General features: G+C 42.8%; 1 protein-coding gene across 3 annotated transcripts in view; it reads left to right on the top strand.

Moving 5' to 3' along the window:
• CENPT (centromere protein T) overlaps nt 1-18,392 on the top strand; it is a 561,799-nt gene that overhangs the window by 359,504 nt on the left and 183,903 nt on the right. For all 3 annotated transcript variants that reach the window (XR_013263258.1, XM_077457969.1, XM_077457960.1), the window contains one exon: nt 16,775-16,871. Coding sequence is in view for 2 of the 3 variants with exons in the window: in XM_077457969.1 (XP_077314095.1) it covers nt 16,775-16,871 (97 nt within the window). In the remaining variant the exon portion in view is untranslated. The remainder of the gene's footprint in view (nt 1-16,774; nt 16,872-18,392) is intronic.

Here is an 18,392-nt window from a genome sequence, read left to right as displayed (position 1 = left end):
TTTTAGTATAAGTGGATGCAAAATGAAACAATATATATCTGGGATATGTTTTGTGATACGTATATAATGAAATTGTATTTATGTTTGGTGTGTAAAAGTTCTTGAAAAAAAAAAAAAAAAAAAATAAAATGATTGCTCTCACTCTGGCATACACACCGATATATATCCTGTGTATTGCAAGCAATGTTTTCACGCGTAGGTGCCTCGCCACGTGTTTGCATTTGTGCTTGTGTATGTGGGGGGCCTCAAAAAATTTTGTGCTTAGGTGTTTTTGTTACTTTACTTTTTTTTTATCAAATAGGTGGCAAACGTGGTGATTTTTAGGTGACAGGTTCTCTTTATTGAGATATGCATGGTCTAAAAGACCTTGCATGTCTCCCTCTACTCCACTGAATGTTTTGCAAAGCAGATTGCATTGCAAAGCATCCTTTCTCAGCAAAGCGAGCCAGGGATACTGAGAGCTTGGCCCGGAAGTGACATCAGAGACGTCACTTTCCGGGTCACAAGAAGAAGGGGAGGAGACTGGACATGTGTCCACTTCACTCTTCTCCTTCCCCTCTACACACCGGCACCTGCCATGGGCAAGCGGAGACCAGTAAGCATGGTGGGGCGAGACGTTGGGGGGACGTGCCGGCACTGGGGGGGGGGGGTGTGAGAGCAATCGAGAGGCAGTGGAGCCACCCGAATGCTCTCATCTGACACGCAGTTTCTTGTCAGTTCCACACTCCCGGTGGCTGTGTGATCCCCCCCCCCCCCACGCCGTACAACGTACAAACCTGGCTGTCAAAGGGTTAAAGGGACACCTATGTTTGTGAACTAGTGCTTTACATATATGGTTTTAGATTATTAATATCTGTATGTGGGTATAAAAAAATTGTACTTGTAGTCTTGAAAGTAGCATCTTTTATGCATACCCTTTGAACGTGGATGCTTATTGGGAGAATCCCTTGACAAATTCCCCTACTCCTTCAGGTAGGCACCACATCCTGCATGGATTTTGCTTGTTCTCCCTGTGCCTGCTTGGGTTTCCTTTCACGCTCCAAAGACATGCTGATAGGTTAATTGGTGCCTGTCTAAATTGGCCCTAGTATATGTGAATGTGAGTTGGAGACATTAGATTGTAAGTTCCTTGAAGGCAGGGACTGATGTGAATGTACAATATATATGTAAAGTGCTGCTTAAATTGACAGCACTTTATAAGTACCTATAATATACTTCTGCACAGCGAAAAGGGGTATTTTTGCTCTACCCAGACCAAACAACCAATCAGACCTCAAAGCCCAGCCTTAACACATACTTTTGTCATAAACCCTGGACATCTAAGTCCCAACAAAGCCTGGCTATAAGCTCTCTTCACAATGAAGGGGCACACTTGCTCTTTTGAGTAGGGGACAGCATCTGGCATTTGCACCTGTTTGTATCTGAGTGTCAGAAACCATGAATCAGACTGAAAAGTACAATTAAATCACACTTGTTTAATAATAATAAAAAAAGGTAAACCAAGTTAACGTGGTTAAAACATAGCCAGAGATCATGAATTGGAACGGATAGTCAGGCAAGCCAAAACATCAGGGAGCCAGAGCACAGCATAGTAGAACAGCAAGCAGGATCTGGAGCCAGAAGGAATGTAAGCCAAGCAAGTCTTTAACAGGAACAAAGGAGAGCGTCTCTAGAGATGTGACCAAGGTGAAGGCAGAGATCACTAGACAGCTTAAGTAGGCAGGACTGACGAGCAGCATATCATCAACAGGTGAGTCACTGTGGAGAGATAGAAGCTGGCAATTAGCCGACAGCTGAGTGTCCAGCTCAGAGAAGGAAGTGTTCCCTTTCCAATGCACCAGGTACTGTATGCACCCATAGAACCTACGGGAGTCAACAATGGACTGTGAGGACGAGGCGCAGAGGTGGTAAAGCTGTTGCAGACCATAGGTTTTAATAAGGAGACATGAAATACATTTGAGATATGCATATTAGAAGGAAGGTCTAATGTTTAAGCCACTGAGTTAATCCTGCAAAGAATACGGAAAGGCCCAATAAACCGAGGTGCGAACTTCAGAGAGGGAACACAGTCAGAGGTTGCGAGGTGACGGCCAGATCCTGTCCTCAACCTGGTAGGAAGGCACAGGCAGGTCAGCATAGTCTGTACCTATCATTAGCATGTCGCAAAGCCTTCTGGACTTGTGCACAAGTGGAACGAAGACTATGGACATGCTTTTAACGTGGAAATACCCTGCGGAACAAATGAGTCAGGCAAGATGAAAGGTTGGAATCCATAGTTCGCCATAAACAGGGAAAATCGGGAGGCAGAATTCAGGGCAATATTGTGGGCAAACGCCACCCATGGTAAGAGTTCTGACCAGTTGTTACGATGGTCAGAAATAGGAATTGCTCCAAGGATTGATTGGCTCATTCTACAGCCCCATTAGACTGTGTGTGATACTTAGAGGAGAAAGCAAGCTGAATTACCAACTGTGCACAAAAGGCTCGTCGGAACTGGGGCACAAACTGACTACCCGAGTCTGAGACAATCACTTGGGGTAGCCCATGTAAGAGAAAGAGCTCCTGAGCAAAAATGTCAGCCAGGCCCTTAGAAGTGGGCAACTTCTTAAGTGGAATACAATGAGACATTTTAAAAAAAACTGTCAGCCACCATAAGGATAATAGTGTTGCCCTGGGAGTTGGATAACTCCACAAGGAAATCCATAGACGGGTGGGTCCAGGGCCTCTCTCCATTGGGTATGGGTTGTAGGAGGCCTACTGGAAGGTGCTGTGGATTCTTACTCTGAGCACACATGGAACAGGCAGCTACAAAGGCAGTTATATCAGCACATAGACTAGGCCACCAGAATTGCCCAAAAGAGTTGATTCTTCCCAGGGTGGCCAGCAGCCTTGGTGGAATGGTAAGTCTGGAGCACGGCAGTATGGAGACTCTCTGGGACAAAGCAGCAGTCACAAGGTTTCTCAGGAGGATCATGAACCTGAACAGCAAGAATTTTGTCACCCAAAGGAGAAAGAGTGGTGCAAACCGTAACCAGAATATGATCAGGAGGAATCAGAAGGAACTGGAACCGACTCCATCTTGGAAGTGCGGGAAAATTGTTGTGACACGGCATCAGCCCTTACATTCTTAGTACCAGGTAAGAATGAGACAATGTAATTGAAACTAGACAAGAGAAGAGCCCATCACACCCTTCTGAGAGAGAGGCGTTTAGCCTCAGACAAGAATGTGAGATTCTTATGGTCAGTAAGAATGAGAACCGACACAGTGGTACCTTCGAGGAGATGTCTCCATTCTTTCAGGGCTAAAATGATTGTTAACAGCTCTCTGTCACCAATCTCATAATTGCACTCCGCAGGTGACAATTTCTTGGAAACGTAACCACAAGGATGCATAGTGTGCTCAGAGGTAGGACGTTGAAACAGAAGGGCGCAAACTCCAGTCTCAGAAGCATCAACCTCAAGGATAAAAGGTAACGTATGATCAGGATGTGCCAACGCAGGAGCAGGAACAAAGACAGCCTGGAAACTCTCAAAGGCCTTAATGGATGCTGGAGTCCAACTCTGTGGGTTACCGTCCTTTCTGGTCATATCAGTCAGGGGCTTGACCAGAGACGAGAAGTTACAAATAAACTTTGATATTAGTTGGCAAAGCCAAGAAAAAGCTGCAGAGGATGTAAACCCATGGGTCTGGGCCACTGTAGGACTGCTGAAAGTTTCTCTTGGTTCATCAAAAAAAACAGCAGTGGAAATTGCATAACCCAGGAATTTAACCTGTTCACAATGGAATTCACACTTCAATTTACAAGAGAGATTGTTCTCTCTTATTTTCTGAAGCACACGACAGAAATCTGTGTGGTGGCTCTCCAGGGACTTGGTGTCAGAAACCATGAATCAGACTGAGACAGACGTACAATTAAATCACACTTGTTTATTAATAAAAATAAAAAGGTAAATAGAAAAAGCGTAGTCAAGCATAGCCAGAGTCCAGTAACCAGATCGGGTAGTCAGCCAGGCCAGAAGTCATGGATCCGAGTAGAGCAACCGCAAGCAGGATAAGGAGCCCGAAGGGATGTCAGCAAGCCAGACTTAAAACAAACTGCAGGAGATGGTTTCTAGTGATGTGACCAAAGCGAAGGCAGAGGTCAAGTGAGTTGGAAGGCTTTAAGTAGGCAGGTCAGGCGAGCATCATCAGGAACAGTTGGTAACTGTGGAAAGAGAAGAGAGCTGGCAATTAGCCAACAGCTGAGCAGCCAGCCCAGAGAAGGAAGGGCTAAGCCAGCCCTGACATTTAGAAAATATGAGGATATCATTGAGATAAACCTCCACACATAACTGTAACAAATCTCAGAGGACATTGTTAATAAATTCATGGAAAACTGCAGGGAGCGTTACAAAGGCCAAAAGGCATTATGAGTTACTATGATGGCCTTTTCTGGTATTAAACAGTTTTCCACTTGTCGCCCTCTTTAAACCTCACGAGATTATATGCCCCTCTCAAATCAAGCTGCATGTGAATCTTTGCTCCCTTGAGGCGGTCCAATAACTCTGTAATCAATGGTATCGGATAGACATTCTTAATCATGAAATGATTGAGACCCCTATAATCAATACAAGGTCTCAGTTGACCACTCTTCTTCTTCACGAAGAAGAAGCCAGCACCAGCAAGAGATGAGAATTTGCGGATGAAACCTTGAGAAAGTGCGTCTGCAACATACTCCTCCATGGCCTTATCCTCCAAAACTGACAAAGTTTAAACTCGGGCCACGAGGGTATATGGCACCAGGTTGAAGGTCAATTACACAATCATACGACTGGTGTCGAGTCAAACTACCGGCTTGGCCTTTGTCAAAGACATCGCTAAATTTGCGGTACTCCTCCCGCACGGAGTAGAGTGAAGAGGTGCACAAGATCTTATGTCTTACTGCATTGTGGCGACCAGGAGAGAATCTCAGCATGGAACCAATCAAAAGAGGGGTTGTGCCTCTGTAACCAAGGGTAACCAATAACCAGGGGAAACTTAGGTGAGGAAATAACTTGGAATTTTATTCTCGTGGTGAAGAGCCCCTATGGCCATGGACAACAGAACACTCTCATGAGTCACATGGGCAGGCTGTAGAGGTCTCCCATCAAGAGCCTCAATGGCAAGTGGAGTGTCACGCAGCTGCAGCAGAATCGAGTGGTTCGATACAAAGGCAGCATCAATGTACAGGCCTGCAGCCCCAGAGTCAATTAGAACCTGCATCTCAAAGGACGGCTCAGGCCAAGAAAGGGTAACTGAAACCAGAGGCTTATCCTCCAGCATAACGGGATGAAACCACGCCACCTAAGGTCTGTCTGTGACAAGGACAAGGTTTGGGCGTTCCCTGGACGGGTAGGTCAAAAAGTCACCTGCCTGGCCGCATTAAAGGCACAAGCTCTCCCTCCTCTTAAGGATTCTCTCATCTGCAGAGAGATGGGCAAAGCCCAAGTGCATCAAATGTAAAAAGAAGCCACAAACTCAGGATAACTCAAGGCAAAAGGTTTTTGCATCTCTCATAGAGGATTTTCCCAGGCCAAGACTCTCTCAGAAAGCAAAGATATCACAAATCCTACTTTTGCTTCTATCCAAGTGAAACACCTGGGGCAGCATAGTTACATAGTAGGTGAGGTTGAAAAAAGACACAAGTCCATCAAGTCCAACCTATGTGTGTGATTATATGTCAGTATGACATTGTATATCCCTGTATGTTATGGTCGTTCAGGTGCTTATCTAACAGTTTCTTGAAACTATCAATGCTCCCGTTGAGACCACCGCCTGTGGAAGGAAATTCCACAACCTTGCCACTCTTACAGTAAAGAACCCTCTATGTAGTTTAAGGTTAAACCTCTTTTCTCCTAAATTTAATGAATGGCCACGGGTCTTGTTAAACTCCCTTTTTGCGAATGTTTTTATCCCCATTGTGGGGTCCCCAGTATGGTATTTGTACAGTATATTGAAATCATATCCCTCTCAAATGTCTCTTCTCCAGAGAGAATAAGTTCAGTGCTCGCAACCTTTCCTCATAACTAATATCCTCCAGACCCTTTATTCGCTTTGTTGTCCTTCTTTGTACTCGCTCCATTTCCAGTACATCCTTCCTGAGGACTTGTGCCCAGAACTGGACAGCATACTCCAGGTGCGGCCAGACCAGAGTCTTGTAGAGCGGGAGAATTATCATTTTAACTCTGGAGTTGATCCTGTTTGATGCATGCCAATATTCTGTTTGCTTTGTTAGTAGCAGATTGGCATTGCATGCCATTGCTGAGCCTATCATCTACTAAGACCCCCAGGTCCTTTTCCATCCTAGTTTTCCCCAGAGGTTCTCCCTCTAGTGGATAGATTACATTCATATTTTTGCCATCCAAATGTATTATCTTAATTTTTCTACATTGAACCTCATTTGCCATGTAGTTGCCCACCCCATTAATTTGCTCAGATCTTTTTTGCAAGGTTTCCACATCCTGTGGAGGAGTTCTTGCTCTGCTTAGCTTAGTATCGTCCCCAAATACAGAGATTGAACTGTTTACCCCATCCTCCAGGTCGTTTATGAACAAATTAAACAGGATTGATCCCAGAACAGAACCCTGAGGGACCCCACTACCCAGCCTTGACCATTCTGAGTACTCCCCAGTCCCCATTTATTACCATCCTCTGAACTCTCCCTTGTAGCCAGTTTTCAATCCATGTACTCACCCTATGGTCCATGCCAATGGACCTTATGTTGTACAGTAAACGTTTATGGAGAACTATGTCAAATGCTTTGCAAAATCCAGATACACCACATCTACGGGCCTTCCTTTATCTAGATGGCAACTCAACTCATAAAACGTTAATAGATTTGTTTGGCAAGAACGATTCTTCATGAATCCATGCTGATTACTGCTAATGATGCTGTTCTCATTACTAAAATCTTGTATATAGTCCCTCATCATCCCCTCCAAGAGTTTACATACTATTGATGTTAGGCTAACTGGTCTGTAATTCCCAAGGATGTATTTTGGGCCCTCTTGTAAATATTGATGCTACTTTGGATTTTCTACAATCAGCTGGTACCATTCCAGTCAGTAGACTGTCCGTAAAAATTATGAACAATGGTCTGGCAATTACTTGACTGAGTTTCCGAAGTACCCTCGGGTACAAGCCACCTGGTCTCGGTGATTTGTTAATGTCAAGTTTCCCAAATCTAATTTTAATTCTGTCTTCTGTTAACTATGAAGGTGCTTCCTGTGATATTTGATGAGGATAAACACTACAGTTTTGGTTACTGAAGTCCCTCGATTCCCGAGGAAGAATAAATCAAATTCCCTCGCCATCTCCCTATCCTTTGTAAGCAGATGTTCTTGCTCATTCTTTATGTGGCCAATATGGTCTGTCCTCCTTTACTGTTTACATACTTCTTGGGATTTTTTTTTTTGTTGTCTTCCGCTATGTGTCTTTCATATGCTATCTTAGCCGTCCTCATGGCACCCTTACATTTCCTGTTGCATTCTTTATAAAGTCTAAATGCTGACGATCCCTCAACCTTCTATTTTTTTTTAAGGCCTTCTTCTTTGCTTTTATATGCATTTTTACATTGGAGTTAAGCCACCCAAAACTTTTGTTGGCTCTTTTCAATGTGTTACCCAATGGAATGCATTGGCTAATTCCCTTATTTAATATGCTCTAAGACCCCTTTCACACCACACCGCACCTTGCGTCGGCGGTAAAATGCTGCTATTTTTAGCGGCGTTTTACCGGCGGATTTGCAGCGCATTTCGGCCGCTAGCGGGGCGCTTTTACCCCCGCTAGCGGCCGCGAAAGGGTTAAAACTGCCGGCAATACGGCGCAATAGCGGCGTTTTGCCGGCGGCATTACAGCGCTGCCCCATTGATTTCAATGGGCAGCAGCGGTGGAGGAGCGGTAAACACACCGCTCCTTCACCGCTCCAAAGAGCGTCCTCAGGGCTTTCACACTACACACAATGGTGCAGCTTCTTTAGGGCGTTTTGCAGGCGCTATTTCTAACGCTATAGCGCCTGCAAAATGCCCTGGTGTGAAAGGGGTCTTAAAGCAAACCCATCTTTCCTCCATGTCCCTTGTTCCTAAGATTTTATCCCAATTTATGCCTTCTAGCAAGGTTTATAGTTTAGGGAAGTTGGCTGTTTTGAAATTCAGTGTCTTTGTGTTCCCCTTATGTTTCCTATTTGTGTGATTTATACTGAAGCCAATTGACCTGTGATCATTGTTGCCTAAATTGCCCCATATTTCCACATCCGTGATCAGGTATGTATTGTTGGTAATCAGTCGATCCAGTAATGCTTTATTTCTAGATGGTGCGTCTACCATCTGACCCATAAAATTGTCCTGCAAGACATTTAGGAACGAATGAGCCTTAGATGAATGTGTGGTTTCCTCCACCCAGTCTATGTCTGGATAATTAAAATCCCCCGTTGTGATAACACTTCCCATCCTTGCTGCTTATCCAAATTGTGATAGGAGATCTGACTCCCTTTCCTCCCTCAGGTTAGGGGGCCTATAGCATACTCCCAGTATTTTCCCCTTCGCTTCATCCCTTTGGAGCTCTACCCATAAGGATTCCACCTCCTCCCTAGCTCCCTTATTGATGTCATCTCTCACATTCACTTGTACATTATTCTTGAAATATAGGCATAACCCCCCCCTCCTTTTTTTTTTACTCTCTCTATCCTTGATATAAAGGGTATACCCTTGAATGTTTGCCAGCCAGTCATGAGAGCTGTTGAACCAGGTCTCTGAAATTCCCACAAAATCCAAATCCTCCTCATACAACAGTATCTCTAGTTCACCCATCTTGTCTGCCAGGCTCCTGCCATTGGTTAACATGCCACGTAGTATTATCCTCTTATTGGGTGTTCTGAGATTGCAACTAGGACTTGCTACTATACTTTACTTGCCTTGGGTTTATATGCTTTGGTCAGCCTACCACTAATGCCTCCAATACTAGCCTCTGGAATATGTTCCGTGCTGACTATCTCTACCTTAGGTCACCCCCCCCATCGCCTAGTTTAAAAAAAAACTCTAACTTTTTTGCCATCTTCATTCCCACCTGATCTGCACCCTCCTTATTTGGGTTCAGTCCATCCCTTCTATAGTACTGGTTGTCGACTGAAGTTGGTCCAGTCCTCCAGGAACCCAAACCCCTCCTTACTACACCAGCTCTTCAGCCACTTGTTTACTTCCCTAATCTCCCTCTGCCTTTCTGGTGTGCCTCGATGTACCGGTAGTATTCTGATAATACTAACTTGGAGGTCCTTTTCCTCAATTTAGCCCCTAAGTCCCTAAAATCGTTCTTTAGGACACTCCATCTGCCTCTGACTTTGTCATTGGTGCCAACATGCAGCATGACAGCTTGTTCTTCCCCAGCCCCTCCCAGTAATCTGTCCACCAGATCCATGATGTGCTGAACCCGAGCACCCGATAGTAAACATACAGTTCGGTGCTTCAGGTCTTTGTTACAGATTGGCCTCTGTCCTTCTAAGAATTGAGTCCCCTACCACCAACTGTCTTTCCTTCCCCTTTGCTTCCCCCCACTCTCACTGGAGGAGTTCTTCCCCCAGGAGTTAGGAGAGTCCCTCAGCTCCAGCAGTGCTGGTCCCTGACTGGTTTCATCAATGTCACTCAATGAAGCGTACTTATTGGGGTGCTCCAGCCCTGGATTGGCCTCCCTGGCACTTCTCCCTCTACCTTTCCTGTCACCCATCTACTCTTTTTTTTCCTAGTGCCTGCACCTCTTCGTCTCCACCCGCCTCTGTGCTGGCACCTGCTGTGTACATTCCCGGCTCTCCTTTAGTATGGGGGGGACTTCTCAGTGCTGACAGTTGCTTCCCCAGATTCAGAACCTGGGCTTACAAGGAAACAATGTGCTTACATTTTTCACAGCAGTATTCACCCTTGATTGGATGATCAAGGAACACATACATGCTGCAAGATGTACAATGAGTCACCGCTCCACACCCGCCAGGCATCGTACCTATTAAATTTAATGAGGATTGGGGATTTTACCATCCAAATTACTGAACAACTAGCTTCCTGACACTAATGCTCAACAAGGCATTACACAGGTACTGAACAAGACAATACACAACCTGGTTGAGAAACCCTGTACATTGGACTGGATCGCCCCTAAATCGCTGGGGAAGTAGAGCGGAACCAGACATAATACTCAAGGCGGGGGCCTGCACAGAGACTGGAGCAGCAGCAGGGACGGCCTGCAACACAAGTTGTACCAGAGCAGCCACAGTGAGGGATTCCAGGTGAGCCATGTGACTCGGGAGCATTTGTAATGTCATGGCAAACTCATCCATGCGGTGGAGTGACTGCATCTTCTGAATTCATGGCCTTAGCCTACTGTCAGAAACCATGAATCAGACTGAGACAGAAGTAAATTTAAATCACACTTGTTTAACCACTTGCCGCCCGCCATATAGCAAAATGACGGCGGCAAACTGGTTTCAGTATACTGACAAGACGTCATATGACGTCTTCAGGATATTAAGCCGTTGCGCACCCCCAGGCGATCGTTGTTGCGGTGTGTCAGTCTGACACACCGCAACTACATTCTCGATAAAGACTCTGTGATGGAAACTCTTTACCACACGATCAGCCAATCACGGCTGATCACGATGTAAACCGGAAGAGCTGGTCACTCGCTCTGTTGTGAGTGAGGTGCAAGTAGATAGGATCGGATCTGATCAGCTGCTCCTCTGACGGGGGGGGTCTGTATCGATTATCTGCGGAGCCCCCCCCAATGATGCCCACACTGGACCACCAGGGATGCCACTAGGACCACCAGCGATATCCCCACCAGATATGCCATCCTAGACCACCAGGTATGCCAATCAGTGCCCACAATGGGCATCACTGATTGGTAGGCATTATTGCTTGACTCTGGCATCCATCAGTTCCATACATTAAAGTACATCAATGCCACCTATCAGATCCCATCTGTGCCACCTATCGTTGCCCATTCATGCCTATCGGTGTCCATCTGTGTTGCCTATCGTGCCCATCTGTGCTGCAGATCAGTGCCGCATATTCATGCCCATCAATGCCACGTCATTGGCACCACTGCTTCAGTGCCCATCAGTGCAGCCTTATCAGTGCCCATCAATGAAGGAGAAAACTTATTTACAAAGTTTTGTAACTGAAACAAAAAAACTTTTTTTTTTATTTGTTTAGCAGAAAATAAAAATCCCAGATCAAATACCACCAAAAGAAATCTCTATTTGTGGGAACAAAATAATAAAATTTTAGTTTTTGTACAGTGACCGGCAATTGTCATTCAAAGTGCGACAGCGCTGAAACCTGAAAATTGTTCTGGGCATGAAGGTGTATATGTGCCCAGTATTGAAGTGGTTAATAATAAATATAGCCTAATCAGCCCTGTCACTGAGATGTTCAATCTGTCATTTCAAAGAGGGATAAAATTTAGTTTTTATCTCTGCCCCATTCTTGTGTTTTGTCTGCCAATATGCCAGTTTTGGACAAAAAATAAAAGCAGACTTAATGACCACCTTGCACCAACTTCAGGCACGAAGAGTGGTTGTACGAGTTCCTTCAGAAGAATGGTTTCAAGGGTACTATTCAATAGACATGTGAAATTTGTTTAATTCCAAATTCTTTCTTTAACAAATTTTGACAAATTCATTAATTTCCGAATTGTTGAAAATTCTGAATTTTGGAAATTCTGAAATTGGAAAATTTCGGAAATCAGAATATTCAGAAATTTCAACTGCGATAATTTGGAAATTTACAGATTTCTGAATTTAAAAGAAATAAACGAATGAAACGAAAACAAACACATTTTTTGTCAGTGCACATATCCACTATTCAAAGCTATTCCCAGTCCCAAAACCAGCCCTATACTGGACTTGAAATCTCTAAACATTTATGTACTAAAAATTCTGGCTTGGATCAACAAGATCTTTCATGGTTTCTCTTGGACAAGGGGAATGTCTCACATCCCTAGTTTCACTCTAGACCTCTGTGATCCAACATACTCATCATGTGTAAAAAGCAAATCCAATCTCTGGATAGTCCAATGTGTTTTTCCAGTCAGCCAGACAAAGCTCTCCCTGGTATGGTGCATATCCAGTTCTGCCCTGGAATTGGGAAAGTCTTTCCTTCACATTCCCTGGAAGGTGATGACAATGGATGCTAACATTAGCGGCTGGAGTGGAGTTTTACAACTCCCTAAATGTCCATGGTACACCAGCAGAATCAAAACTCCCCATTGATATTCTGGAAATGAGACATTGACAACACTGCATGTCTCTTCTTCAAGATTAGTTAGGGTGCTGTCACATTGCCACAGCAGTGGCACGAGAAGTAATGCTTTCCTAAGGCCTGTTTGAGACAGACTTCAGCTTGTATAAGTGGTGTGAGCAGCAAGCTTTTTCAAAGCATTTGCAGAGCTTTCATCAAGCTTGTAAAGTACTATTCAGCTTGTTTTAAATGTTGAACACAGATCCTAATAGGTGTGCTAATAGCAACTTTAAAGAGGCTGCCAGCAGGCTTCAGCAATACTTGAAGATTGTTGAACACATGCTGAAGTAGCAGTTTGTTTAAAGTGAGCATCAACACTCCTATCATCTGCTCAAGGGCGTTTTAAATGCTTAGAGAAAGCTGCTCAAAGCTCGCAGAAAGCTTTGCAAAACTATTCTCAAAGTTTCATAAAAGCTTGCTGTTTATACTGCTTATACAAGCTAAAGCCATTGTGAAACAGAAGAGAAACAAGACTGATACTCTCCTGAGCGTAAAATTGTATGTTTCATCTCTTGACTCTCCACATCAACATTTGGCAGGCAGACTTCTTAAGTTGCCAATGCAAAGACCCGGGGGGGAATCTTCTCTTCACCCCAAAATCTTTCAAAATCTCTGGTGAAACGGGAAAATCAGATGTGAACATCCCGATCTCCAGATTCAACAACAAGTTGAAAAAAATATGTAGCCAGGACCGTGTATCTGCTAGCCTTAGCAGTAGATACTCTGATTCCTTAGATTCAATTTAAATTGATGTATTCCTTTCATTTAGTGACAATCCTCCATTAATTGTTGCTCAAGATAGAGGAGGAAAGGGTCCTGGTGATTCTCATTGTACCAGATTGGCCCAGAAGGATATGGTACACAGACATACCCAGATTTGTGGCAGATGAGCTTTAGCCTCTTGAAAACAGACCAGGCTTACTGGCCCAAGGCCCCCTGTTCCATCCTGCTTCTTAGTCGCTGGCTTTAACAGCATTGTTTTTGAAATCTAAGGACCAATGAATGGAAGCATTTCTGATGCTATTGTTCCCCAGCTTTCTCAGAGCAAGAGATTTACCATCTGACATCGAATGCTTACTTTGCATGGTGTGAAGACACCCACCTCAACCCCAGGGAATACTCGATCACTCACATTTCTTCTGTCTGGTATTGACCAGCGTCTTGCCCAGAGCACCCCCAAGTTTCGCGTTTTTGCCTTATCCATTTTCTTCCAGAACCCTTTTACCTTGCAATCATTAATGAAGACTTTTCTTCAGAGAGATGCTTATATAAATCGCCCAGTTCGACCTCCTATGTCACCTTGTGCTCACTGTTTTTAAGAGAACCCCCTTTGAATCAATTAGATCTGAATTGACAAAAAAAGCACCAACTGGTTGTCTTCAGAATCCATAATTCCTTTTATGCTGATATAATCAGGGCAGCAGGAAGTTGGAGAGCCAACATCTTTTTTCGCCATGCAATGTACATTTTCTAAATAATCCCCCTATTCAGGGCTCATTTAAGAAGTTACATAGTTAGTCAGGTTGAAAAAAGACCATCCAGTTTAACCACAAAATAAAATAAAAAAATATATAATAAATATCATACCAGCCCATATACCCAATTCTATACCCACAGTTGATCCAGAGGAAGGCAAAAAAAAAAACAACAGAGCATGATCCAATTTGCTAAAGCAGGGGAAAAAAATTCCTTATTGATCCCCCAAGAGGCAATCGGATTTTCCCAGGATCAACTTTACCTATAAATGTTAGTACCCAGTTATATTATGTACACTTAGGAAATAATCCAGGCCTTTCTTAAAGCAATCTACTGAGCTGGCCAGAACGACCTCTGCAGGGAGTCTATCCCACATTTTCACAGCTCTTACTGTGAAGAAACCTTTCCGTATTTGGAGATGAAATCTCTTTTCCTCTAAACGTAAAGAGTGCCCCCTTGTCCTCTTTGTTGACTGTAAAGTGAATAACTCGACACCAAGTTCCCTATATGGACCCCTTATATATTTTTAAATGTTGATCATATCCCCCCTTAATCTCCTCTTATCAAGAGTGAATAAATTTAGTTCCTCTAATCTTTCCTCATAGCTGAGTTCCTCCATGCCTCTTATCAGTTTGGTTGCCCTTCTCTGCACTTTCTCCAGTTCACCGATATCCTTTTTGAGAACTGGTGCCCAAAACTGAACTGCATATTCCAGATGAGGTTTTACTAATGATTTTAACAGGGGCAAAATAATATCTCTCTCAATGGAGTACATACCTCTCTTAATACAGGAAAGGACTTTGCTCGATTTGGAAACCGCAGCTTGGCATTGTATGCTATTATTGAGCTTATGATCTACCAAAACCCCCAGATTCTTCTCCACTGTGGATTCCCCCAGTTGTACTCCCCCTAGCATGTATGATGCATGCATATTCTTAGCCCCCAAGTGCATAACTTTACATTTCTCAACATTAAACCTCATCTGCCACATAATCGCCCAATTAGACAGTGTATTGAGGTCGGCTTGTAAATTGGAGACATCCTGTAAGGTCGTTATTCCACTGCATAGCTTGGTGTCATCTGCAAACACGGAAATGTTACTTTTGATCCCAGACCCAATATCATTTATAAAGATATTAAAAAGTAAGGGTCCCAACACTGAACCTTGGGGTACACCACTGATAACTTTAGACCATTCAGAGTAAGAATCATTAACCACTACTCTCTGAATTCTGTCTTTTAGCCAGTTTTCTATCCATTTACAAACTGATATTTCTAAACCTGTAGACTTTACCTTACACATGAGCCGTGTGTGCGGAACTGTATCGAACGCTTTTGCAAAATCCAAATATATCACGTCCACCACCACCCCTCTGTCCAAGGTTTTACTTACCACCTCATAAAAAGAAATCAGGTTTGTCTGACAACTTCTGTCTTTCATGAATCCATGCTGTCTGTTGCTCAAAATTATTTTTTTCCTGCAAGAACTCGTCTATGTGGTCTTTTATTAATCCCTCCAGTATCTTCCCAACTATAGAAGTTAAACTAACGAGTCTATAATTACTTGGTAAAGACTTTGTTCCCTTTTTAAATATAGGCACCACATTGGCCCTGCGCCAATCCAGTGGGTACTCTTCCTGTCATTAATGAGTCCCTAAAAATTAGATACAATGGCTTTGAAATTACAGAGCTCAATTCTTTTAGGATCCTTGGGTGGATGCCATCAGGTCCAGGTGCTTTATCCACCTTTATTCTGTCCAAATATTTCTGGACCATATCACTTTTGAGCCATTGTGGATTTGGGGCTGCGTCAGTACCACCCCCATTATGGACATGAGCTCCCCCATGCTCCTTTGTATACACAGAGCTGAAGAAAGTATTTAATAAGTTAGCCCTCTCTTTGTCCCCAGTCGCCCACTCCAGATTATTTTGCAAAGGGCCTACATGCTCAGACTTAACCTTTTTACTATTAATATATTTGAATAATTTTTTGGGGGTTTGTCCTACTATCTTTTGCAATCTGTCTTTCATTTTGAATTTTTGCATCCTTGATTTCCTTTTTACATATTCTGTTATATTCCTTGTAACATCTAAATGGCACTAGCGTTCCTTCATTTTTATATTTTTTAAAAGCTCTTTTTATAGTTTATAGCTTTTTTAACTTTGGCCGTGAGCCACATCGGTTTTATTTTTAACCTTTTAAACTTATTGCCCATGGGAATATACTTTGCCGTGAGATCACAAACAGTCTTTTTGAAGAATTCCCATTTCTGTTCTGTGCCCATTGGTGCCAATATTCTAGTGAAAACAATTCCTGTGAAGCCATATATAAAAAATCTTGGAAAGGTTTTAAACGAGATAAGGAACATTATTAGTCAAAATAGATGGCTTAAACGTGTGCAGCTTTTTAATACTTATATGAACGGGATTGTTTTCATTGGCTACCTTTCATCTTCCTGCTGTTCTAATTTTATTAGCAATAAAGAATTAGAAACTCAGAGAACTGGGTGGTGCTTTTTTTTTTTGTCAAAAAAGTTCTGACATTGTCACATGACAGTATCTTACTGATTTGGCTTCAGTTCCAGGGTGTCTGGTTACACGTTGCTATTACACATAAAGCCGGCTGGTTTAAATCTCTGCCTGTTTAGCAGGGACCAGATGACATTTGAACCATCTATGGGCAGGCTGATTGTACCCAAGTCATTCGTACAACCAGCATATCCTATTTTTATATGCGATTATTGCCAGCAGCTATAGCCGCTAGCAAAAATCACGGTGTTCTTCCAGCAGGGGTGATTTTTCTCTGTGATTTCACTCAGTGAACAGCAGGGCCACAGCCTACAGAAGCTTAGACCATTTCACAAATGAAGTTACTAAAATACTCTTCTCAAATATGGTTTTGTAGATTTGTCACTTTGTTGCACTCTGCTAATATACTATCTAAAAGATGTTGGATAAAGCTCTACAAGATTTTTTTCACCGTGAAATATCTTTACAGATGTAGTCAGTCCAGAGTATCCAGCAAAAGTTAACAAGCAGTCTATGATCTCAGCGTTGATTGACACACCAGCTTATATTAGGAAAGCCCGTTTGACGTAAGTGTTTTTCTTTCTCTTTTCACATGTTTTCTGTTAGATATTATGTTAGTTTCCTGGCTATACAGTACTAAGAATGATATAAATATGAACAAATAATGTAGGTTAAATAAAGTGTCCTGTATGAAATTCATACATTTTTAGCTGAAGCACACCAAGCAAGTGGTGCGACCCCCTTATGAGTATAGGTAGTTCCATTATTGGTGGGTGATGGCATGTGAAATTGTAACTGCATTATATTGTGTTTTACTGTATTTCTTTTAATTTGTTTTGCACAATGAGGCTCTGCTCCCCCTGCTTTTATGATGTTTGGGATGGCTTGCTATATTTGAGGACAACAGTCACCATACATTTCTGTAGAGGCAAAGGAGTGTTTTACAATTTGTGCTGTTTGACCACCTTATTATTTTTTATTTTTACATGATCTGGCCAAGTCTGTATTTCAACTTTATAGACTAAACTGTCCAGCAAAATCATGTGTCATTTGTAAATAACTTTGCATTGCTTTGCACCAGAAGCATCATTTTAGTTTAATTTTCAACAGGACAATTTATCTAAAATCTATGCTTTTATTTTACGGTAACACTTTTTTTTTTTTTGTTTTTTTTTTGTTTTTTAAACAAACACTGTCCGAAAAAAAAGTGTGTTTTTGTTTTGTGGTTACATGTTTTTGTTGAAGGACTGCATAAAAAAGCAGAAAGCCAAAGGGGTTTTGGGACTTTAAATGATGTAAGAGAAATTGAATTGATATATAAACAAAGCTACTTCATAAAGATATGAGACATGGTTGAACATGAATATTTTTATCTATATACAAGGCGATGGCATACAAAAAAAAATGTGTGTGTGTGTATATATATATATATATATATATATATATATACACGCATGCATCTGAAATCTCATAGTATCCCATTGAAGTAATTAGTATAAAAAGCCAAATGCTTATTGAGTAATGGATGCAAATGGGTTATAAGATCCTAATGAATCACAGTTGAGGTCAAGCTGTTTTGGAAGCTGTTTTGGAAACATGATGACATTGATAGGCTTGACGTGTTTCGTGGCCAGTTGCTCATCAGGAGCAAATGCATAGCATATCTGAAAAAAATTTAAAAGGTACCAAATAGGATCTAATGTTTTGCCCAGACAGTAAAATAGAAGGTAGGGGCAAGGGTAAAAGAAATGTGTATCTCCCTGAAATACTTAAAGTGGAGGTTCACACAAAAATGGAACCTCCCGCTTTTCAGAACCCCCCCCCCCCCCTCACATTTGGCACCTTTAAGGATGGAGGGGGGTGCAGATACCTGTATAATACAGGTATTTGCGTCCACTTCCAGGAATAGGCTCCCACGGGTCACGCCCCTTGCCGTTGCCATCTGTCCCCCCGCTGTCTCCTGGGAATCACACAGGTCCCAGGAGCTAGCAGGGACCAGTTAGGCCACGCAGCGTGACTCGCACATGCGCAGTAGGGAACCGGGAAGTGAAGCTGGAACGATTCCCTCACTGAGGATTGCGGCGGCA

Source organism: Lithobates pipiens, unplaced genomic scaffold (genome assembly GCF_037356315.1).
Source record: "Lithobates pipiens isolate NorthernLeopardFrog02 unplaced genomic scaffold, aLitPip1_a1.2 Scaffold_10, whole genome shotgun sequence".
Lineage (NCBI taxonomy): Eukaryota > Metazoa > Chordata > Amphibia > Anura > Ranidae > Lithobates > Lithobates pipiens.
This window is presented reverse-complemented; position numbering and strand designations above follow the sequence as displayed.